The 25,721-nt window shown below is 37.7% G+C and overlaps 1 protein-coding gene across 4 annotated transcripts in view; it reads left to right on the top strand.

Annotated features, from left to right (window-relative positions):
• CNKSR2 (connector enhancer of kinase suppressor of Ras 2) overlaps nucleotides 1–25,721 on the top strand; it is a 313,411-nt gene that overhangs the window by 119,811 nt on the left and 167,879 nt on the right. For all 4 annotated transcript variants that reach the window (XM_037129263.2, XM_037129190.2, XM_037129132.2 and 1 more), the window contains exon 6: nucleotides 21,221–21,340. In XM_037129263.2, coding sequence (XP_036985158.2) covers nucleotides 21,221–21,340 — 120 coding nt within the window. The remainder of the gene's footprint in view (nucleotides 1–21,220; nucleotides 21,341–25,721) is intronic.

Raw genomic sequence — 25,721 nt, 5'->3', positions numbered from 1 at the left:
AATGTGTTCATTTCCCCTAGGTTTTCAACATTCTTGGCATACAGTTCCTCATTGTAATTTCTTACAATCTCTTCTATTTCTGTGGTATCGGTTGTAATCTCTCCTCTTTCATTTCTAATTGTGTTTGAGTCCTCTCTCTTCTTTTCTTGATGAGCCTACTTAAAGTCTTGTCTATTTTGTTTATCTTCTCAAAGAACCAAATCCTGGATTCATTGATCCTTAGAATTGTGCTTTTAGTTTCTATGTCATTTAATTCTGCTCTAATCTTGGTTATTTCCTTCCTTCTGCTTGCTCTGGGCTGTCTTTCTTGTTGTTCCTCGAGTTCTTGCAGGCGCAGGGTTAGGTTGTTTGTTTGAAATGTTTCTATCTTCTTTAGGTAGGCCTGTATTGCTATGAACTTCCCTCTCAGGACTGCCTTCGCTGTGTCCCATAAGTTTTGGGTTGTTGTGAGATAATTTTCATTTGTTTCCAGAAACGTTTTGATTTCTTCCCTAATTTCATTCTTGATCCATTCGTTGTTTAATAGCATACCCTTCAGTCTCCATAATTTGGGGTGCTTTGGGTTTTTTCCTTTGGGGTTGGTTTCCAATTTCAGTCCCTTGTGGTCAGAGAAGATGCTTGGTATGATTTCAATTTTCTTGAATTTGTTGAGGCTCGTTTTGTGTCCTATCATGTGGTCTATCTTTGAAAATGTTCCATGTGCATTTGAAAAGAATGTGTATTTAGCTTTTTTGGAATGAAGGACTCTATATATATCAGTTAAGTCCATTTCATCTAGGGTGTTGTTTAATGCCGCAATATCTTTGTTGATATTTTGTTTGGATGATCTGTTCATTTTTGATAGTGGGGTGTGAAAATCCCCTACTATAATTGTGTTGCTGTCAATATCTTTCTTGAAGTGCTCTAAGATTTTCTTGATACATTTGGGTGCCCGTATGTTTGGTGCATATATGTTTACAATGTTAATGTCTTCTTGGTGGATTCTTCCCTTGAGTATAATGAAGTGACCTTCTGGGTGTCTCTTTATGGCCCTTTTTTTGAAGTCTATTTTTTCTGATATGAGAATGGCTACCCCAGCTTTTTTTTCTTGTCCGTTTGCTTGGAAAATTTGTTTCCAGCCTTTCACTTTTAGTCTATGATGGTCTTTTGTCCTGAGGTGGGTCTCTTGTAGGTAGCATATGTGTGGGTCATGCTTTCTTATCCATTCAGCTATTCTGTGTTTTTTGATTGGAGCATTTAATCCATTTACGTTTAAGGTTATTATTGATAGGTACTTATTCATTGCCATTTTTGTACCTGTGTTCCTCTCTGTCTCCCTCTTATCCTTCCTTCCCTTAAAGCAGTCCTTTTAGTATTTCTCGTAGAGCTGGTTTGGTGGAGGCATATTCTTTTAGACTTCTTTTGTCTTGGAAGCTCTTTATTTGGCCTTCTATCTTGATTGAGAGCCTTGCTGGGTAAAGTAGCCTTGGTTGAAGGCCTCTGGTTCTCATTACTTGGAATATATCTTGCCATTCTCTTCTTGCTTGAAGTGTTTCCATTGAGAAGTCAGTAGCTAACCTTATTGGGGCTCCCTTGTATGTTATTTCTTTTTTCTCCCTTGCTGCCTTTAAGATTCTCTCTTTGTCTTTGAATTTTGCCATTTTAATGATGATGTTCTTGAAGTGGGCCTCCTTGGGTTCCTCTTGATTGGGACTCTCTGTGATTCCTGGATTTGTTTGACTTTTTCTCTTATCAAATTAGGGAAATTTTCTCTCTTTACTCTTTCAAGTACGTTTTCTATCCCTTATTCTTCTTCTCCTTCTGGTATTCCTATTATTCGGATATTATTACGTTTCATATTGTCTTGCATTTCTCTTAATCCCTCTTCATTCTTTCTGAGCCTCTTTTCATTTTCTTGCTCTTTCTGTGAGATGCTTTCTACCTTGTCCTCCAACTCACTAATTTTACCCTCTGCTTCATCTATCCTACTTTTGAAACTTTCTACTGTGTTCTTCAATTCAGAAATTGTATTCTTCATTTCCTCTTGTCCCTTGCTGATAGTTTCCATTTCCTTTTTCATGTTGATGTAGTTTGCAGAGAGATCATTGTAGTTCCCCTGTAGTTTCTGGTAGTTCACTGTGAGCTCTTTGAACTTCGTAATAACCAGTGCTTTGAATTCACTATGTGATAGTTGATTAGCCTCTATTTCATCTAACATTCTTTCTGAAGTTTCTGCTTTTTCTTTCATTTGGGGATTGTTTCTTTGTCTTCCCATTGTTTGAGACTCTTCTTGTTAGTCTCAGCTTCTAAAATTGATCTGTTCTGGGTTTATGGTGTGAACTTCTGTGGTATGATCCTTGTGAAGTTCAGTGGTGCAGACTCGAAGTTTCTTGATGTTCTCCATCTCTACCTACTCTCACGCTGGTCCTCCACTGGTCCCTGCGTTGGTCGCCTACAACTGCTGAGTGTCCCAGCTCTAGTAGCCGCCTCCTCAAGCGCCCAGGCCCGTTACTACGGCAGCGGCACAGGGGCCAAGAATGTCCCGGCTCCCTTACCTGACTCCCTGGCATCCAGTCCCGTCACTATGGAAGTGGCACTGGACCTGAGAATGTCCTGGCTCCCCGTAGCTGGCTCCCCGGTGCCCAGGCGGCGTCACAGGGACCTCCAGTGTCCCAGCTCCTGCAACTGACTCTTCTGTTGCCCAGGCCGGTAGCTATGGCATCGGCACAGGGGCTGCGTATGTCCCAGCTCCAGTAGCTGACTCTGCTGCTGTCTGGTGTTTCAGCGTCGGTCACAATCTCTGGTCTTTTAATTTCATAAATGCTGGGTAACCGATGGTTTATTGTGCTGTTTCTCTATAGATCCGCCAGGATTTTCACCCATGAGTACAGGAGCTAGCATCAGCTCCATCCTACTCCGTCGCCATCTTCCCAGCATCCCACTCTCTCTTATTGCTTTTAAGATTCTCTCTTTACTTTTAACCTTCGGCATTTTAATTATGATGTGTCTTGTTGTGAGCCTTCTTGAGTCCAACTTGTTTGGGACCCTCTGAGCTTCCTAGACTTTATGTCTGTTTCCTTCACTAAATTGGGGACGTTTTCTTTTATTACTTTTTCTAAAAGTTTTCAACTTCTTGCTCTTTCTCTTTTCTTTCTGGAATCCCTATGATTGGGATGTTGGCACTTTTGGAGATGTCCCAGAGTCTTCTTAGACTGTATTCATTTTTTAAAATTCTTGTTTCTTCTTTCTGTTTTGGTTGAATGTTTATTTCTTCCAACATTCCCAATCATTGATTTGAATCCCAGCTTTCTTCCAATTACTGTTGGTCCCTGTGGATTTTTCTTTATTTCACTTAGTGTAGTCTTCATTTCTTCCTTTATATTGTTGCTGTACTCAGCATAATGTGGGACCTCCTGGTCCACAACCACTGCCTCTCCTGCCACACTGCCTCCTTGCCTGTCCGCCCAACTCCATGTCTCTTCCCCTCCAGCCTATCCGGATGAATGTAGCTTCTTTACATCCTTGGTTGTTGGACTTCCATACAGTTCAGTTTTCTGAAAGTTCTGGGTATTGTTTTGAGTTTAGTTGTAATTCTTCTTGTGGTTGTGCAAGGACGTGAAATGTTCCTACCTATACCTCCATCTTGGTTAGAAGTTCCAATTTTGTTCTTTTTTAAGGTAAATGTTAACAATTTTATTTTTTTTACTTTTTGTTGAGATATAATTAGCATATAACATTATATTAGTTCCAGGTGTACAACATGATTCAATATTTGTAAGAAACTTTGTTCTTAATGTGTAAAATGAGGATATTAATATCATCTAAGTTTAATAGTTTATCATTCTTTTTGATATTTATTTGATTATTTCATTTCCTTCCTGATATGCTCCAGAAAATGAAAAGCCTCAGTTTTTATATAACTTATTTAGAATCATAAATTGCAAGTTAGTATGAATGGTCTCCTATTTCTATAGTACTTGGCTATGTGCACTCATACAACTGAGTAGATATTACAGTAGCTTGAGATATGCTCTAGAATATCATCGGAAAATGAACTGTCTGTCTCATCTCAGACTCAATCCCTGTATGTTTGTTTTGTCTGGATGGGAGAGAAGGCAATTTTCAAGAAGAAGGAGAGCTTACCAGTTACGAAAACCTGCTATATCCTAGGAATTCCATGGGTAAAAGAAGCATCAAGGTATTCTTCAACACCTGGGCAAGCTCTAATAGCTTAGGACAGTTGTAAAGTGTGCATTTTCCTGAAACAGATCTCTATTTAAGGATGAGTAAAGAAAAAGGATGGGAAAGAGCAAAGGAAATATTCTCATATATTAGAAGAAAATCCTTCTCCATGAAGTCAGTTTATTCATAACATCTGTTTAATGCTCTCAGTAAGAATCATAAGAACATTGTTTGTATTAAAATAGAATGACATCCTAGAAAGAAGATAAGGCCACTATAAACAGCATAAAATTAATTAGGAAAACAATCTATAAAACTAAGTATATGTAAATAGAAATTTAACCACACTGAAAGCAGTAAGAAGCAAACTGGATAGACCAGAAAATTAAAACAGTGAGACACAAGGTAAACTTTAATGATATCCACATAGTTAGTAAATTAATAAAAATTTTAAAAAATGAAAGATAATAACTGTAGAGAATCAATTAAAGTTAACACACCTTCAAATAATTGTTATTTTCTGAGGAAGAAAGCAATAGGAAACAAAGATATAATAGAATAATTTAGGAATGGAAATTGTGAAATTTTGATTACTCAGCAAAGTCAGAAAATGTATTGGAAAGGTAACAATTTCAAGATATTTTTTGTAAAATTTTACAGTTGGTATGGTAAGGAGCAACTACATTCATTAAACCAATGGCAAGAAGAAATGAGAGGTTTTGACTTCAAAGAAACAAAGGCTAGATTGTATTCAGCTATCTGCTCTGAAACCATAACTACCAGAAGACAATAGAACAAAATCCATAATCCTTTGAAGAAAAATAATGACCAAAAATGTTTATATATAACTGAATTATTCATGTGTAAAAGCAACAGAAAGATATTTTACATCAGCAAGGTCACTAATGTATTCTTTTAAAAAATGTATTTGAAATGTATTTGTTTACCAAGTAAATGAAGTAAAACATTAGTTCTAGAATTGGAAATTTATTGTAGCAAAAGACAGGAGAGGAAACACAACCAGATGAGATGATGTCGTAGTTCATGCTGCTATAACAGAAATCCTGTAGACTGAGTGGTTTAAACAACAAACATTTCTGACAGTTCTGGAGGCTGGACAGTCCAAGATAAGAGTGCAGGCGCATTTCATGTGTAGTGAGGACCTGTTTCCTGGTTCATAGAAGGTCCTCACATGGTTGAAGGAGCTAGGGGATTCTCTAGCTAAGGACACTAGTCCCATTCAAGATGGCCTATCCTGAGGACCTAATCACCTCTCAAAAGCTCCAAATATCACTTCAAAAGTGATATTTGAAATCACTTTCAAATATCATCATATCCAGGATTAAGTTTCAGTATATAAATTGGTAAGGGGGAAGGACACAAACATCAAGTATGTAACAGATGGTAAGAAATAAAAATAAATTGAGCATTAACTACTATTTTCAAGATGAGGGTTGTTAATGATAAATCAAAATGATAATGCAAATTTTATTAGGTTTATATATTTTTGTAGGAGACAAGCTCCACATCCCTAAATTAAATCACAAAAACTACCACTACTTTCCAGTGGCAATTATTCTCAGAAAACAAGGATTTTTGTATAAAACAATAATGAAATACAAGTTTTCACCTATCAGTCCATAAACAAACACACACACACAATTAGCACTCACTAAAAATATCCAAATGCTGGTAAAAATCTGATAAAATGACAATGGACATACCTTACTGCTAAGCATATGCATTCATAAAACCTTTTAAGTGTTAATGAATGTATTTCAAGGCTCAGAAACATTAATACTAACATTTACATAGAATTTACAATATACCTCAAGCACTATTTTAAGTGTTCTATATTAACTTACTCATTTGGTCCTCATAACATCCTTATGATATAGGTATTATTACTGTCATCTCCAGTTTACAGATGAGGAAACTGAGGCACAAAGAGGTTAGATAGCATTCCCGAAGTGACACAGCTAGCAAAGATTTAAGATGGGATTTTAACTCAGGGAATCTGGCTGCAGAGTTCATATTCCTATGCCATGTTGGGAAACTAGTCTAAAAATAAATTCCAAAGCACAATACTGTTTTATATAAAATGTGTTTTTAGTAATATTATATAAATAATGAAAAATAGGAAATATAAAGTAATGCTTCAGTAATGTGTGGTACATTCACATGCTGAAATATTTACTATTCATAGTTATTATTTGAAATTTTATTTGTGAATATATAATTTATGGACAAAGTATATTTATGAACATCTGAAATATTTATGTGTCAATGTTAAAGGAATGATTCTAAATGACAATGTTAAGTAAAAACCAGATTAAAACCATTATAAACACAGAATAAATCATCACAGTTGAAAATTGAAAAAAGGAAATACTCTATATTAATATTTATTGCATTTGCTTGGTAAGATAATATCTTATTTTTGGGTTTGTTTCAAATATCTTCCCAGTTTTCTTTAGTTTGCCTTGCTTTTATCATGAAAAATTTAAAAGTACACATTTATTTTAGTATAATTATAATTCCGATGACTTTTAATGGGTGATTTTATGTTATACAATGGTGAAATAGTTAAGAGTGACTTGAACAATCCCTAGGGCAGATTTCCAGTTTACGGTCCTTATCTTAAAAATTAGAGTTGTTTATGCTTAAAATTAGAAAGTAGTAGATTCTAAGGACCAAAAAGCTGTGTAGAAAAGGAGGGTTGATTGGTTGCAGTAGTGGACAGAGATATCTGTTAGCATGAAATGTAAGAATGAAAAAAGGAGACAATAGCTTGGGTTTCCTTGGAATTTGTCATTAAAAGTAATGGAACAGACAACTGAGTGTAACCATAAAGGACAAAAGAAAATGCAGATAATCAACATACTCTACATATGAGTGATTGTTGACTAATGATAAATACTAATATATTTCATCTCTATTGATCTGATGTTTCTGTCTCCGTTAGGCTTTGTCCTTGTTACACATTCCCTGGCATGGGTTGCAGCCCATCTGGTTTTGCTCTGCTCAGAGCTTTGTTTTATATAGAAAATCCATTATAGAGAATCTGGAGTTCTCTTCAGTTCTGTACTCTACTATTGCCTCACTCCCAACATTCAGCACAGTCTTTGAATGTGGAGAAACACTCCCAAGGAGCCTTTTCAGACCTGTGCTTTAGCAGACTAACTCTCCTTGTCACAGCCCTGCTGCTCTCATTGGTGAGCCTGGAATACTTGTTTGCTTCAATAAACTCATAGAAATCCCAGGACAAATATGATCATTAAAGTCAAAATATTTAAATCAGATTGTACTAAGTTCAGGTACACCTTTTACAATAATCAGCAGTTTAGTCTTGTATAGTGATAGTCTTGTATATGGCACTTGCTGTGTACTACCAGTTTACCCCCATCATTTTAATAAAGGTATTGGGAGAAATAAATACAGCGACTGCCTATTTTACTGTTTTAGTATTATGTTTTATTTGCATACTACTTTACAGGGCATGCTCATAAATGTTCTCTCTTCTCACTCTTTTCTCTCCAGGCTATTTTTCTTCTTTACTTATTTAGATTTGATCATGAATTAGGCTTATTTTATCATGTTAACTGTTTGTTTTATTTCATAAAAATTCTATGCAATTTTTTTTAATATATGAGTTCTTTATCACTAAACTTCATCTAGGCTGATATTACTGTGCCTTCTCTGCTTTGTAAACTAGAAATGGCTAAAACTGCACAGAACCAGTAGTTAGGTGTAAGAGAAAGAAGATGAAGGAGAAAATGAAGAGCTCATTTTAGACTCTGCCACACCATCTTATTTCAAATCATTGATGTAACATAGCTTTCCTCTCCTAATTATCCCAAGCCTTGAAGATAGAAGTAGCACCATGTTCCATAATATACAATAAAACTAATCATGTTAATACTTTAACTTTAGTGATTTCTTGAAAACAGTGGTACTCTAATAAAGTGGTACTCTCTTCATAAAATAATTTTACATTGTTTTGCAGAAGGTCTCTGATGCTGTAAAAATGCAGCTTTGTCAATTATAGCTACACTCTTAGAGCTGTGGTCTTGGGCCATTGCAAATTGAATTTTTTTGGTACAGTTGATATTTTGGTTGTAACTGTTGCATACAAACTGTGGTCAGTCTCATTAAAATATGAATTATAATACTGAGTTTTGTACATTAAAAGCATTAACATGTTTCTTTGGTTTTATAGATGAAGTCACCCTTCTATCTTGGGCCCCTTCACTGTCTTTGTGGTCAACCTAAAAAGGGTGCTAACACTATTACTGAAATAGGCATTGGCTTTTTGTGTTGTTTTATATTATCTTCATATCTTGACACTTTGGTGGTTAATTGCCTTATAAATTATTTTAACTAACTTCTCCAAAATCAATATCCTATGCAAGAAAGAAGAAATCCAGATAGAGTATGATGGAGGTAGAAAATGTTTGTCTCTTCTGGGATGAAAAAAAGGATGCATATATACTAAAGGGAATGTGGTCACACATAAGGAATTGAAATAATCTGTTTTTAGTGTGTCTACTATGATTTGGTTAGACTATAAGTAAGTTGGTGTTCTCGCTAACATTACATTTGCTAAACACATTATGTCTTGTTAAATTCTTTTATATTCATACTGACTCTGAGAGTACAGTCCTTGTTCTTATAGAGCATTTGTTTTTGTTGGGGAGTCAGAGGCAACAGTAATGTAGTAGAAAGTGCACCAATTCAAGAGTTAAAAAGACTTGGTGTCCTAACCCTATTTTGTCACTTACCAAGCTGTTCACAAAGTAAATTAACCTCTCTGATTAAGTTGAGGGATTGAAACACTTGTGGTTTTTAAGGGGTAAATGCCATAATTCTTTGGTGACTAACTCACAAAATCAGAAAAACAGCGTGTTCACATTAATTGAAGGACTGTCTTCATCTAAGACCGTTCTTTTTTATATATTTATTTTTTTAATTGTTGTTCAAGTGCAGTTGTCTGCATTTTCCGTGCACCCCAGCCATCCCCACCTCCCTCCCCTGATTCCACCCACCCTTGGTTTTGTCCATGCATCCTTTATAGTTGTTCCTGAAATCCTTTCCCCCCTTTATCCCCTCCTACCTTCTCTCTGGTTACTGTGAGGCCATTCTTCATGTAATCAAAGACACTATGGACTTTTTTTTTACAGATTTTATTTATTTATCTTTAGAGGGAAAGGGAAGGAGAGAGGGAGAGAAACATCAATGTATGGCTGCCTTTTGTGCGTCCCCTGTTGGGAATTGGCCTTCAGGGAACTGGCCTGCAACCCAGGAATGTGCCCTGACCAGGAATCGAACCTCAATTGTCTGGTTCGCAGGCCCGTGCTCAATCCACTGAGCTACACCAGCCAGGGCACTATGGACTTTTTTAAAACTACATTTATAGTCACTGTAAATGTAAAGATTTCTTCAATAAAGTAATTGAATTAATATGAAGACAGAAATCACAAAATAACAAAGGAAGTTTGATCTAAATAATTATTAAACTATGATAGAAGAATTCCTACACAGATGTAAAGCATGCCCTAGGACTGTACCTAAGGCAGGACACTATTCCCTAGGCTGATGTCAGAACTCACTGGAGCAGTAGGGTTGCAGCTTCACTGGGTTGTGTAAGTCAGAGCTGGTCCATAGTTGCCAGGCAAGCAGGAAACAACCTTCTAGGATATTGACAAGTGATGCTGGTGGGCAAGCTCACAGAACAAGTGGGATGAAGCTGTGGGTATGAGACAGAGCTTCACAGGATAGTGGTCAGTGAGCCCAGGCTGATGCTGCAAGGTCACTGAAGGACTGCATGGTCTAGGAACCACTGGATTCCCCACACACATGCATCACTGTACATCATTCAGCAGGAGCAAGAAAAAGCAAAACACTGTGCAGGGGACGTAGGAGAAGAGGCCTCCTTCCCCCTGCAATGTCCCTCTAGCTCCCTCTACTGAGAAAAAATTTAACATTAGGCTCACTGTAAAGCAGAAATGCTTGAAGAGCCCTGTCCATTAACAGAGCAAGCACTGAATGGTGTATATGGCAGTAGGAGCCAACAAATTCATAACCAACACAATGTGTTTAGCTCTTTTCTCCATAAAAGCACAGATGGCAACTTTGAATTTCTCAGCTATAAGGGAAGACATTGCTCCCAGGTCTCTGCTTTTTGTTCCCTATTTGCCCATAAACTGTATATATAGTGCCTAGATTTTCCAGAAGCTCATACAATTATAATGAACTGCTTCACTCCTGCTATTTGAACCTGAAGTTAAATGAAATAATCTTCCTAGCAACCTACATTTTAGTTGAGCCACTGATATGTCTAGACCCTTGTTAATTTTGAGCCCAGAAAGGAGCATGCCCTCTAATGAGTCCCCTTTCGTCTGGCTGGGGACTCACTGCAAACGTACCTTGCTCTGTTTCCTGCCTCTGAGAGAGCAAGCAAATAGAATGGGGATTTTTTTCCCAGATCTAGCTCTGGTTTCCCACTGACTGTTTCCCTCTGAGAAATCAATGTAAGGGTGGAGTCACTTGTCCCACCTTCAAATCAGACCAAGATGTCTAAGGGCAGTAGTTGGAAGTAAGTTACAAGTTTCAAGGGTCCACTTCTTGCTCATTGATGTAGGTACACATTTGGGACCCATGGTTTCTCACTGGTCAGTACTGACCTCATCATTCCTAGATGATGATTATTTTGAAGTGTTATTGTTTCTTTTCTATTATCAGGTACACAAGGGCTACATACTTAATGTCAGTGATGTCAAAGACAAAGACAAATGTGCCACCAGGAATACACTCCCAGGTTTTGAAATCCTTGAACATAATAGCTGGCATTTGAATGGTGTAGCAGATACTTTGTGAGTGTTGAATGAATGAATGGCTTAATGAAGTAGTGGTGGTTGTGGTGCCTGTGGCTGCTGGCAGAGGTGATAGTGACAGCGGTGGGAATGGTGGAGGTAGTAGTTTCTTTTCAACTTGCTAATTGTTTTATTCTGTTTTTTCCCCTCACCATCAGAATTTGAAACATAAAGGGATTTCAGAGTTTTCTAGGCTTTGGTAGAAAAATTCATATGATCTTTATTTATTTGCAACTTCAGTTGTTTTCTGAAGGTATTTAAAACTTAGTGTTTTCTGTATACTGATATAATTTTCACATTGGATTAAAATTAAAATTTTATTCTATTATATTAGTTTTAAAGTTTAAATTTTTTTCTTTATCAATTTCCTTTATTTATATGAGCAAGAAATTCTTCTCATATTGGGGGACATGTATATAGAATAATATTTTGGAATACCAGTTTAAATAGTGAACCATCATAATCAAAGGTATACTATTGCTACATCCACAGAGATCTGGCAAGTACTAAGATACTAAAAGATACTAAGAATACTATATTTCCGAATGAGGCTTATATCACTTAGAGTTCTTAATATTTAATATTAGAATAAACACATAATATTTTAGAAAAAAAAGTCTCTCCTCTTCAGCAAATATAATGCAAATATCATCTTAAATTAGCGCAAAGCTGTGTAATTTATAAACTGAATTATACTATTTAAAAAACATAATAGTTGAAATTCACATATTAATTTAAAAAGTAAAAAGTATTATCTGAGAAATTCAGTGATAATGAAAGATTGCTGTTCAGAGATAATGAAAGGATGCTATCTGTAGCTAATATATTAATGTAGGGTTGCTGTTTTTCTTAATCTCCATAGTGACTAAATGTTGCTTTTAGAACTGTTTCAAAATCATTATTTATTTTATACTAAACATGCTATCCTCAGATCTTTTTCCCCTTTAGAACTTTTACATTTAGATGAACCAACCATGCACACATATTCAAATAGATATAAAATATGTCTATATATAGAATGAAATATGAAAACTTTCCATCTCATTCTGAGAATATGCTGTATTAATTATATTAATTTTTATTTTAAATTAATGTAAACAACTGGAGAAAAAACTCATAATACCACTAAACCCAACCCATGACACACTTCTGTTTTAAAAGGTTCTTAACAGTCAGAGCTAACCCTATCTGTAACTTCTATTCAGTCACTAATTCTTTTTTTGCCACCTTAGGTAGATTACAGCAGAATCCAGAGGATCATTTATGATATCCATTGCCCTTTTATGTTCCCTTTAGCATTATTAAAGGCATATTATTTACTAGGCTTTAATTTTAGATTCAAACTTTTCTTCTGTTTTTAGAACTAAAGCTAAATAAAATGTAAAATCCTTTGGTATAAATATTGCAACAATAGCAGAAAAATCCCCTTTATACTAGCAGTTATTAGTCATCTTCTATCTAGAATAGAGTGGTCCTTTCGCTGCTAATCGCTTTAAGTTTCCCCAGAATGTCCTTCACAGTCTCAGTTCTACTACTCCTTACCTAAACTGCATTCTAAAGTGAAATGTTTGCAGGCTAATATTTCACTTTATTCCATTACAGTATGTAGTTTAAATGTGTTATATAATATCCATTTAACACAGACATAAATTTATAACAATAGAAAATGAAATTCATCAGCAACAAGTTGAGATGTAAGGATCAAAATAAAAGATGGTAAGCATAATGATTAAGAATTCAAGTTCTACTTCTATCAAGGCAGTGACCTTGTTCTGTTTTTTTAGCCTTGCTTTCTCATCTGCTAAACTAGCAATAATACCTATTTCAGGAAGTTGTTATAAGAATAAGTAAGATGATGAATATGAAGTATTTAGCATTGTGCTACATACATGGTAGGTGCTCTATAGTACTGATGTTCATTTACAACAATAAAAATTTATACTTGAACAACAATTAAAATAAATAAATTATTAAAAATATATTTTTTCCTTGTTAATTTTCTTTTTCTAGAATACACTATTAAGTAGCAATAGATAATACTTTTATTTTTCTTTTCTTTTTTTAATATATTTTATTAATTATGCCATTACAGTTGTTCTATTTCCCCCCTTCATTCCCCTCCACCCTGCACACCCCCTCCCCCACCATTCCCCCCTTAGTTTATGACCACGTGTCTCAAGTTCTTTAGATTCTATATTTTCCATACTATTCTTGCCCTCCCCCTATCTATTTTCTACCTACCATCTATGCTACTTATTTTCTGTATCTTGTTCCCCCTTCTCCTCCTCCTACTCCCCTGTTGCTAACCCTCCATGTGATCTTCATTTCTATGGTTCTGCTCCTGATCTAGCTTTCCTCTTAGTTTGCTTTTGTTTTAGGTATGGTTGTTAATAACTGTGAGTTTGCTGTCCTTTCACTGTTCATCTTTTTTATCTTCTTTTTCTTAGGTAAGTCCCTTTAACATTTCATATAATAAGGGCTTGGTGATGATGAACTCCTTGAATTTGATCTTATCTGAGAAGCACTTTATCTGTCCTTCCATTCTAAATGAAAACTGTGCTGGATAGAGTAATCTTGGTTGTAGGTCTTTGGATTTCATGACTTGGAATACCTCTTTCCAGCCCCTTCTTGCCTGTAAGGTCTCTTTAGAGAAATCAGCTGACAGTCTGATGGGAACTCCTTTGTAGGTGACTGTCCCCTTATCTCTTGCTGCTTCTAGGATTCTCTCCTTCATTTTAATTTTGGCTAATGTAATGATGATGTGCCTTGGTGTGTTCCTTCTTGGGTCCAACTTCTTTGGGACTCTCTGAGCTTCCTGGATTTCCTGGAAGTCTATTTCCTTTGCCAGATTGGGGAAATTCTCCTTTATTATTTGTTCAAATAAGTTTTCCACTGGTGGCTGTGCCTTTCCCCCTTCTGGTACCCCTATAATTTGGATGTTGGAACGTTTAAAGATGCCCTGGAGGTTCCTAAGCCTCTCCTCCTTTTTTTGAATTCTTGTTTCTTCATCCTTTTCTGTTTGGCCATTATTTGCTTTCTTCTGGTCCACTCCATTGATTTGAGTCCCAGTTTCCTTTTCATGGCTGTTGGTTTCCTGTGCAATTCCATTCATTTCAATTAGTTTCATCTTCATATGTTTCTCTAATTTGTGGCTATAATCAACCAGTTCTGTGAGGATCCTGATCACCAGTGTTTTGAACTGTGCATCTGAAAGTTTGGGTATTTCTTCATCACTTAGATTTATAGGCTCTGGGGCTCTGAGTTGTTCTTGAGCCATGTTTTGATCTGTTCATGCCTGTTACCTATGAGGAGCGGAGCCTTCATTGTTCACCAGAGCGGGGCCACCCAGGTTGCTGGTTTGTGACACTGTATGTGGGGATGGGTCAGAGAGGGACAATGGTGGTTCCCTCTGCTGCTTCCTGTTGCTGGGACCTGTGCAGTCCGTCTCACTGCTCACTCCTTCACCGATTTATCTGCGTGCAAATGTGTGACCGCAATCAGCCCTCAGTGGGTCCACTGCCTTTCGCCCTCAGTGGGTCAGCCCGCTTCTGCACACCTGGGATCCGCCTACAGCTGCTGGCACTCTTGGGTCACGGGCCCCAGTTGGTCAGGTGGATCTTTCCTGCCCAACCCCGCTCTGCTGCTGGCTCTGCTCCTCTTACCAGTTTGGCTGAAGGGTTCATTGTTGTCAGACTTCCATGTAGTTCAGTTTTCTGTGGTTTGGCTGCATTTTTGTTGCTAAAACTTTATTGTTTTTAAACTTGGTTGTGTGAGAAGGTGCAGTGCTTCCACCTACACCTTCATCTTGGCGGAAGTCTACTTTCTTTTAAAATGATAACATAATATCGCATGGCTTCACTGCGAACAAATTTACTTTTTATAAGAATATGGTAAATGATGTCCCTAAAACTTTGCCATTGTAGTCTTTTTATTGCATTTATTAGGGTGACATCAGTTAGTAAAATTATATAGATTTCAGGTGTACAATTCTATAATACATCATCTGTATATTGTATTCTGTGTTCACCACCCCAAGTCAAGTCTCCTTCCATCACCATTTATCCCTCCTGTACCCTCTTTTTAACATGGTTTTCTGCAGTGGATTGATGCATGCTACAGTAATAACTGTAGAATTAGCATAAAAAGCCAGGCCATTATATACCCCTTGTAATTGGCTTATTTAGTCAGTTGCCAAATGCTGCAATATAAAAGATCCCAGTGCATAATCCCTGAAATAGGCAGTAAGGTTCTAATGGAATTTCTTTTCTAAGTCTTTCCATTATTATTTTCCAAAATCTTTAGTAAATTCTGATAGCTTTGCTGGTAAAGTCAACGTTTGACACATCTTTTGTATTCCCAGCAGACCTAGCACATACCCGGTATTTGGCAAACAGAATTACTTAAGGAAAGGAATCTGAAAAAAACGATTTTCAACTAAACACAGTGGATTTAAGTGGAATTTTCTTTTTTGTTAAAATGTCTACAGTCTATTATTTCTGCCTTTTTTCCTTCTATCCGATTTCTAAGCGCTTCTAGTGTATGAGTAAGAGAGCTAGTATTGCTCATCACCAGTGTGTCATATGAGGCCCTGACTGTTGTAATGCACACATGTTAAACCATTTATATACCTCCATTACCTTCCCATTTATTGATACATTGGACTCTTGAAATATACTTCAATTTGTAGAAACCAGAAAGGGTCCTGTAGAGCATACAAGTTTAGTTAACTTTCAGATTATTATGCAATCCTTATTAAGTATCCTTATATAGAAACCCTTCAGAATTAATGTTATCTCCCCCTTTGAGATAAACAGAAAACAAGAATAAAGATATAACCACATATGGGAGGAAACGAATAGTTAGAAGATTTAAATCTGCCCAAATGTGTTTATCTTCCTGTCAAAGAGCAGCAATGTGAACTGCAGCCAATTTTTATATGTAAAGTGGAACCATTCTGCCCCTTTTCCTGTAGCTACTGATGAATATTTTCAAGAGGAGTTTAAAAAAATGCTATACCAAGACTGGGATCCCAGGATGAGCTACATAATATATGAGACCCAGTGCAAAATGAAAACTTCCAGACCCTTGTTCAAAAACAAGAATTCCAAGATGGCAACAGCATACCACTGTACTAATTGCAAGACCTTGTGCTACTGCACAGGTCACACCCTCATGAAGCTGGCCCTTGAGGCTCCCCTGTTTGGGTGAGAGAAGTAGGTGTTCCTGTTGGCACTCCAGTTAACTCTTCAGGATAATTTGTATCTGAGAGCACTGAGACTTGAACATGAAAAAAGGAAAAAGACCTGTGAACTTGCCATCATGACCATGCAGTGTGATTGCTGGTCATTGTATGATCAACAAGGTTGTGAACTTAAGAATAATGAAACAATTCATCCCAGAAATAACAATTGAGTTTTTGGAAAGTAGAGAAAACAATAGGGAGAGGATAAACATTTATTAGTGTCTTTTCATATGAGCCGTATAAGACTCCTTTTATTTTATTTTATTTTTAATACAATTTATTGATTATACTATTACAGTTGTCCCATTTTTCTCCCCCTCTGCCCTGTACCTCCCCTGCCACCAGCATTCCCCTCCCCCTTAGTTCATGTCCATGGGTCATATATATAAGTTCTTTGGCTTCTCCATTTCCTGTACCATTCTTAACCACCCCCTATTTTGTACCTACCATTTATGATTCTTATTCCCTATACCTTGTCCCCCATTCCACCCCTCCCCCTCCCCACTGATAACCCTCCATGTGATCTCCATTTCTCTGGTTCTGTTCCTGTTCTAGTTGTTTGGTTAGTTTGTGTTTGTTTTTTTTAGGTTCGGTTGTTGATCATTGTGAGTTTCTTGTCATTTTACTGTTCATATTTTTATCTTCTTCTTTTTCTTAGATAAGTCTCTTTAACATTTCATATAATAAGGGCTTGGGGATGATGCATTCCTTTAACTTTTTTTTAATTTTATTTAGTTATTTTTCAAGTACAGTTTTTTGTCTATTTTTTCCCATCCCAGCCTCCCCCACCCCTTGCTCCCCACCTCCCTCCCATTTCCACCCCCCTTAGTTCTCGTCCCTGTGTCCTTCCTATTTGTTCCTCCAAATCCCTCTCCCATTTTCCCCTTAACTTCCCTTCCTTCTCCCCTCTGGTCACTATCCCTTGTTCTCTATTTCAGTGTCTTTGTTTTTTGTTTGTTTTTTTTTCTGCTTGTTTGTTTGTTTTGTTGTTTAGCTTCCTGTTAAAGGTGAGATCATATGGTATTTGTCTTTCAACCCCTGGCTTATTTCACTCAGCATAATGCTTTCCAGTTCCATCCATGTTGTTGCAAAGGGTAGTAGCTCCTTCTTTCTCTCTGCTGCATAGAATTCCATTGTGTATATGTACCACAATTTTTTGATCCATTCATTTACTGATGGGCACCTAGGTTGCTTCCAACTCTTGGCTATTGTAAATTGTGCTGTTTACACGACTCCACTCTAAGAAGACACCCAACCCAATTAGAAAATGGGAAAAGGACTTGAACAAACACTTCTCCAAGGAGGACATACAGAACATTCAGAGACACATGAAGAGATGCTCAATATCATTAGCTATCAGAGAGATGCAAATTAAAACCACAATGAGATACCACTTTACACCAGTCAGGATGGCTATCATAAACAAAGCAACAAACAACAAATGTTGGAGGGGTTGTGGGGAAAAAGGGTCCTTAGTTCACTGTTGGTGGGAGTGCAGACTGGTACAACCATTATGGAAAACAGTATGGAATTTTCTCAGAAAAATAAAAATCGACCTGCCTTTTGACCCAGCAATTCCACTGCTGGGATTATATCCTAAGAATCCTAAAACATCAATCTCAAAGAACCTATGCATTCCTTTAACTTGACCTTGTCTGGGAAGCACTTTATCTGCCCTTCCATTGTAAATGAAAGCTTTGCTGGATAGAGCAATCTTGGATGGAGGTCCTTGCCCTTCATTACTTCAAATACTTCTTTCCAGCCCCTTCTTGCCTGTAAAGTCTCTTTTGAGAAATCAGCTGATAGCCTTATAGGAACTCCTTTGTAGGTAACCATCTCCTTTTCACTTGCTGCTTTTAAAATTCCTTAGCTTTAATCTTGGGTAATGTAATTATGATGTGCCTTGGAGTGTGCTTCCTTGGGTCCAACTTCTTTGGGACTCTCAGGGCTTCCTGGACTTCCTGGAAGTCTATTTCCTTTGCCAGATTGGGGAAATTCTCGTTCATTATTTGTTCAAATAAGTTTCCATTTTCTTGCTCTTCCTCTTCTCCTTCTGGCACCCCTAAGATTCAGATGTAGAAACATTTAAAGTTGCCCTGGAGGTTCCTAAGCTTTTCTTCATTTTTTTTTTTAATTCTTATGTGTTCATTCTGTTCAGGTTGAATGTTTATTTCTTCCTTCTGGTACAAACCATTGATTTGAGTCCCAGTTTCTTTCCTGTCACTGTTGGTTTTCTGTGCATTTTCCTTTAATTCACTTTTCATAGCCTTCACTTTTTCCTCTATTTTGTAACCATACTCACTCATTTAAGTGAGCATCCTGATTACCAGTGTTTCGAACTCTACATCTGATAGGTTGGCTATCTCTTCATCACTTAGTTGTATTTTTTCTGGAGCTTTGATGTTTTCTTTAATTTGGGCCAACTTTTTTGTCTCTGTGCACCTGTTATGTAGTAAGGGGTGGAGCCTTAGGTATTTGTCAGGGTGAGGCAACTCATGTCTCTGTGTTGTGGTGCTGTATGTGAGAGAGGGGTCCGGGAGGGAACAATGCCACCTGTTCTGCTCTCTGCCAGCTTTCAGTCACTTCCTCCACTACCCACAAGCAAATTGGGCCTTTCTGGTGCTGATTCCAGGCTGGGTGTGTTTGTGTACATTCTAGTACCTTGTGGGTCTCTCCAACAAACTCTCCAGTAAGACTGGGAGTTTCTCCCACTGCTGCCTCAACCCCCACAGGTGTTTTCAGTCAGAGGTTTTGAGGCTTTATTTTCCCGCACTGGAACCCTAGGTTGCATGGTCTGTCTCGCTCCCCAGTTTTTCCTCCCTGTTTATCCTCTTGCAAATGTTGGACCACCCAGTCTGCCAGCCACCACCTCGCCTGGTCTGCCATCTGCTGCCTCACCCGCTAGGTCCTCCAGCCGCCACCTTGCCACATGTACTCTCTGCCTTAGCTGCCTGTCTCCACCCCTTCTACCATCGGGATGAATGTTTCTTTAACTTCTTGGTTGTTGGACTTCCATACACTTTGCTTTTCTGGCAATTCTGGGGGAGGTTTTTTGTTTTTTAAATTGTTGTTTTTCTTTTGGTTGCGTGAGGAGGCACAGTGTATCTACCTACGCCTCCATCTTGGCTGTAATTCCTGACTCCTTTTTAAATAAATTATCCTCATTTGCCATATAAGCCATAGAAAGTAATTTTTATTACCCCATTTTCCGCATGAGGAAACTGAGCCTCAAGGATATAAAATAACTTGGTCATGGCCACACAGCAAGTAACTGGCAGTGTGGTGATTGCCCACGCCTGTCTTCATACAAAGCTCAGGTTCTTTTCCTGGGTATTGCCACTGTGCCAGTTGATGTCTGTCTTTAGAGACGGATATCCACAATAAAAGTGCAGTCTTGAAAGGCAGATGGAAAAGCAAGAGTACAAACAAGGAGAGAAATTTAGCCTAGCAGTCTGTGTCATGTGATGAAGATAAACCCTGAAGAGACTGAGACCATGGACCAAGTACAGAATGCAGTAAATAAAAAAGAGAGTGCTTACCCTGACCAGGCAGAATAAATTGTCTCCCTTAAAATAAGGTAATGTAGTAGTCACAGAATAAATGTACATGTTGGAGGTGGATAGAAAATAACACCTTAATTGCTACAAAAGAATACCTCCACCTACAGTGGGTCAAAAAAAAAAAAAACACTCAAATGATGGACACCAGGCTGTTTTTCTTTATCCTCACCTGAGAATGTATTTTTTGATTTTAAAGAGAGAGAGGAGTGAGGGAGGGAGGGGGAGAAAAAGAGAGACAAGGAAAAATATTGATTCGAGAGAGCAACATCAATCGATTGCTTCCTGTAAGTGTCCATACTAGGGATGGAACCCACAACCTAGGTATGTGCCCTGACCAGGGATCAAATTCACAATCTTTTGGTGTACAAGGTGACACTCCAACCAACTAAGCCACATGGCCAGGGCAACACCAGGCTTCTTTAAATACAATGAGTGAGTGTCTATGAAACATCTAAGGGCCAGCATATTTTAGGACTATATTTCAAGATTTCTCCTCTCATAATCCACTTTTTCATGAGTTTAAATATCTAAGCCTTGATCATACTATTGTGGATATACCCTGTTTTAAATATTTTGTTCTATATCAGTATGAATAGATTTGGTCTAAATAAAGCCTTAGCTTTCTCTCCTCAGTCAAGCCACTCTAATTGTTAAAGCTCATTTGCTCTTCAGTTTATTCAACTCATATTTATATGTTGTTCTAGGAGTTGTCTACCTAGTGTGGATAGTATGTAGGAGTGGACAAAAAGTCAGAGATGAGTAGAACATGATCCCTACTTCAACAGGGCTTCAGAATGCAATTATCATAGAATTTTAGACTCTTCATAAAATGCTGGGAATGCAAGATTGAGGGAGTGCCAAATTTTGCCTGGAGGATGTAGAAAACTTTATACAAAGATAACCTTGAGTAGGCAAGTGTAGATGAGTAAGTAGGAGGAGTTCATGAAGCATATTTGGGAAACTCATCTTCCCTGGACCTTGGCTGAATTTTTTTTAAGGATTCTGATCATGAAGTAAAAGACAGCAAGTTTTTTAAATTACTGAATTCAATTCAATCCAATGGTTGTTATCAAGAAGTTCTCAGGTTGTTTAGAAAAATCATTTTATTTTAGGTCTGATGAATCAAATAATGGAACTAGCACATACCCATGACTTTCTTGAATATTTCATGTCTAATTCTTGTATCCATAATTTAGAATATAGGTGTGTTGTGTGAATGAATAATTTTTCACCCAAATACCTTTTTAATATAGATTTTATAGAATAAAATACCAACTACTACTAGTTTCTTTTGTTTTTTCTTGTAAAAAAAGTTGTAACTAAATATGATTTATGTGTTACTTATAACATTTATTTATTATAATTTTTTTAATTTTTGCTTTCAGTGTAAGACTCTTTCTGGAGTCTGTGACCACATCATATCCCTGTCATCAGATCCTCTGGTTTCACAGTCAGCCCACCTGGAAGTGATTCAGCTAGCAAATATCAAACCAAGTGAAGGGCTGGTAAGATATATCATGCTTATCAAAGTCACCATCCATCAACAGATAGCCAAAGTTGTGGGCAAAGCAGCCTCTGAAATTGGGAATCCATGAATTTTAACAAACTTTGAACATTTTGGTATTTTTTTCTAAAGGAGCTAAGGTAGTGGCATTTTATCATAAGAGGATAAATGAAAATGAAAGACAATTAAACTTGGTGATTTCTGAATTACCCTGTTTACTTTGTTAATAATTTAGCTTTTGTTGCATTCTTTCGTCTCCTGCAAAAGTTCCTTAGGTTTAAAGGAAGTTTAAGTTAAGGGTTTTATAAGAATACCCATGAGAGTGGGTGTTTTGTTTATTTTACTTTGGTTTGTTCTGGTTTTAACAGGCCTCTATTCCCTTAAGGTGATTAAAGTAAACAAATGTGATATTCTTTATAACTAACATCCACTATTTCCTATAAGGGTGAACAAGCTGGTGGATCTTCCAAAAACTAGGCTAACATCCATGAGGTGTATTTTTAATTATGTATAATAAAGGTTATATCTGTATTTTGTTCACCTTATTAAAAATTGTATTGCTTCCAAATGTAACCCAAGGGAGAATGTCTCTTTGTTAAGCCTATAGAAAGAAAGCATACAAAGTCAGTATTAATGAGGGAGAAACAAATGACACATACAAAAGATCTGCTGCCAGTTTTAAGACAGATTTATAAAAAGCAAGGAACTAGCTGGAGAACATCTTACACAACTACTGCATGTTAGGTTGGTGCTACAGAATTTCTAATTTCTCCTTGTAGATCAATTTTCTAAGGATGCAATTAATGATATTTTAGAAAATAGGAGTGAAATAAGCCAGACAGTGAAAGACAAATACCATATGGTCTTACCTGTAAATAGAACCTAATCAACAAAACAAACAAACAAACAAAATAGAACCAGAAACATGGAAATAAAGAACAAACTGACAGTGACCAGAGGAGAGGAAAGAGAGAGATAATGGGGGAAAATAAGGGAAGGACCATCACGGAGCATGTATAAAGGGAACATGGACAAAGCCAAATGGGGTGGGCTTAAGGGTGGGAGGCAGGGATAGGTGGGTCCAGGGACCCTGGAGGGGTGAAAATGGAGACAAATGTACTTGAACAACAATAAAAAAATTTTTTAAGATATCTTAGAAATTGGCATTAATAATTTAATTCAGATTATATGTTATTCAAGATCTCTAAGCAGGTTTACATTTTTATGTGGTGTTAATTCTTCAATTAAATATATGAGGTCTGTCCAGGAGGTATCCAGCCATGTAATATGAAAATTAGAGGCATTTATTGAAGAAGATACAAGAAACATTATACATAGGACAATGACACCTCAGTCCCCTTCAAAGTAGGCACCTTGGGACCTCACACACTTCTCCCAATCACCATCAGCTGCCTGATGAGATTTTCCTGAATCTCATTGATGGTCTGATATCTCTTTCCTTTCAAAGGTGATTTTAGTTTGGGAAAAGCCAGAAGTCACAGGGCACCAAGTCTGAGCTGCAGGGAGCTGAGTCACCTGGGTGCTTTGATGTTTTGCAAAAAAACTCTGCATGGGATGTGACAGGTTAGCAGGCATGTTGTGTGATGAAGCAGCCAGTCACCAGTTGCCCATAACTGTGACCTTCAGAATCATCTGAATAGTTTTCACAGAGGGATGTTCAAGCTTCACTCAAAATTTGATGCAGATCCATTGCTCTACTCAGTCATTTTGAATGCCACAGCCACACAGTACACATGTTCACTCAAGGCCATCTACCACCCCCACTGACTAGTAGAGTGAAGTCGTCATTGTTCATGCATCAACATTCCAGTCCACTCTCCTTGGCTGCCAGGTTATATCAATGTAACACAAACTGCTCTTGTTATATTAACAATGGCTGGACTTTACCACTCCTTAGCCAAACCCTTCATTGGCCACCAATGATTTTTCAGTTTGAAGCCATCTTTTCTTCTAATATTTGAAAAATTACTTTTAGGTAACCATGGTTCCTTGGGCTTTTGTTGTTTTTACTGGTATCTTCCTGAGAGGATGGAAATCAGCATATCAGACATAGCGAGCAAGCATGTCATTATTGTAACCATGTGTTTTATATAAAATTGATTAGTTTTAAGAGTTTATGTGTAACATTTACATATTTTAAGTAATATTTATGATTTTAAATTCTTACTATTCCTTTTAGCCCATTTTAATTTAAAACATCTTTCAACCTATAGTATTAAAGATTTGTCTTTTCTACATCTCCCCTTTCAGTTGTTGTGAAGGAAAGGAACCTCTGTAAGGAAATTTATACAGTGGGAAATTATGAACTAATTACTATGTTATAGTACACTAGGAATCAGGACACCTGGATACAAATCACTTAAATAAATACTGTTGTGAGTGTGACCTGGAGGAGGTTGGGGTAGTAAATTTAACTTCTTTGGCCTTTCTCCATTCATTTTTAAACCTTTGGGAGCAGGAAGGATGAACTAGATCATCTTCAATGCTCCCTCTAATTGAGTCTGCAGTTTTAAGGATGGTATTGATCTGAGAACAAAGACTTGTTTTTCTCCCTCTAATTTCTACCAAAATCATGGTGGAGGGGGGATTGCTATGTGAAGTGAGTCAACACAATGCTAATTAATGGACTTTACAAAATATTGATTTTTAAATGAAGTTATAGCTCTTTACTTCTCTAATTTAAAAAAGGTAAACCTAGGCCTGTTCTTTAGAATAAGCATAAGTATAAAATGCCAAGAAGCAGACTTCTGACAAGATGGAGGCATAGGTGGATACGCCGTGCTTCCTCACACAACGAAGTTTAGAGACAACTAAATATTAGCAACAGAAAACACAGCCAGAACACAGAAAATTGAACTTTTCGGAAGTCCGTTAACAACAAATTCTTCAGCCTGACCGGTAAGAGGGGTGGAACCAGCAGCTGGAGGAGCAGGATTTCACAGGAAAACTCCATCAGACAAACTCAGGCACGTGGAATCCAGGCGCAGGGTTGGACCTGGTGGGCAACTCAGCGAGCGACCACGGGGAAACAGCAAGGGAGCAGGGCTGCGGGTTGACTGTAGTCTCACATCCGTGCGTGGATAGACAAGTGAGGGAGTGGGCAATTGGAAGGGACCCGGCAGGCTCCAGTGGCAAGCGGCAGCAGAGGGTGCCGCCATTTCCCCGCTCTGACCCCGCCTCCACATGTAGCGTCATAACCCAGCGACCTAAGTGGCCCTGCCCTGGTGAACCACCTGAGGCTCTGCTCCTCACCCAGCAGCAAGAAACAGCAGAGGGGGCCACCATTTCCCTGCTCTGACCATGCCCCCACATACAGCGTCACAACCCAGTGACCTGGGAGTCTTAAGCTCCCCTTCTCCTACTTAATGGGCACGAACAGAACAAAAATGGCTCAAGAAGAACTCAAAGCCCCAGAGCCTATAAATCTAAGCGATGAAGAAATAGCAAAACTCTCAGACTCACAGTTTAAAACACTGGTCATCAGGATCCTCACAGAACTGGTTGATTATAGCCACAAATTAGAGAAACATATGAAGATGAAACTAATTGAAATGAATGGAATTGCACAGGAAACCAACAGCCATGAAAAGGAAACTGGGACTCAAATCAATGGAGTGGACCAGAAGAAAGCAAATAATGGCCAAACAGAAAAGGATGAAGAAACAAGAATTCAAAAAAAGGAGGAGAGGCTTAGGAACCTCCAGGGCATCTTTAAACGTTCCAACATCCGAATTATAGGGGTACCAGAAGGGGGAAAGGCACAGCCACCAGTGGAAAACTTATTTGAACAAATAATAAAGGAGAATTTCCCCAATCTGGCAAAGGAAATAGACTTCCAGGAAATCCAGGAAGCTCAGAGAGTCCCAAAGAAGTTGGACCCAAGAAGGAACACACCAAGGCACATCATCATTACATTAGCCAAAATTAAAATGAAGGAGAGAATCCTAGAAGCAGCAAGAGATAAGGGGACAGTCACCTACAAAGGAGTTCCCATCAGACTGTCAGCTGATTTCTCAAAAGAGACCTTACAGACAAGAAGGGGCTGGAAAGAGGTATTCCAAGTCATGAAATCCAAAGACCTACAACCAAGATTACTCTATCCAGCAAAACTTTCATTTAGAATGGAAGGACAGATAAAGTGCTTCTCAGATAAGATCAAATTCAAGGAGTTCATCATCACCAAGCCCTTATTATATGAAATGTTAAAGGGACTTACCTAAGAAAAAGAAGATAAAAAAGATGAACAGTGAAAGGACAGCAAACTCACAGTTATTAACAACCACACCTAAAACAAAAGCAAACTAAAAGGACAGCTAGATCAGGAGTGGAAACATAGAAATGAAGATCTCAAGGAGGGTTAG

Source organism: Artibeus jamaicensis, unplaced genomic scaffold (genome assembly GCF_021234435.1).
Source record: "Artibeus jamaicensis isolate MK-2021 breed Jamaican fruit bat unplaced genomic scaffold, CSHL_Jam_final scaffold_1283, whole genome shotgun sequence".
In the NCBI taxonomy this organism is placed as follows: domain Eukaryota; kingdom Metazoa; phylum Chordata; class Mammalia; order Chiroptera; family Phyllostomidae; genus Artibeus; species Artibeus jamaicensis.
The sequence above is the reverse complement of the archived record's forward strand: the minus strand, read 5'-3'. Positions and strand labels throughout refer to the sequence as shown.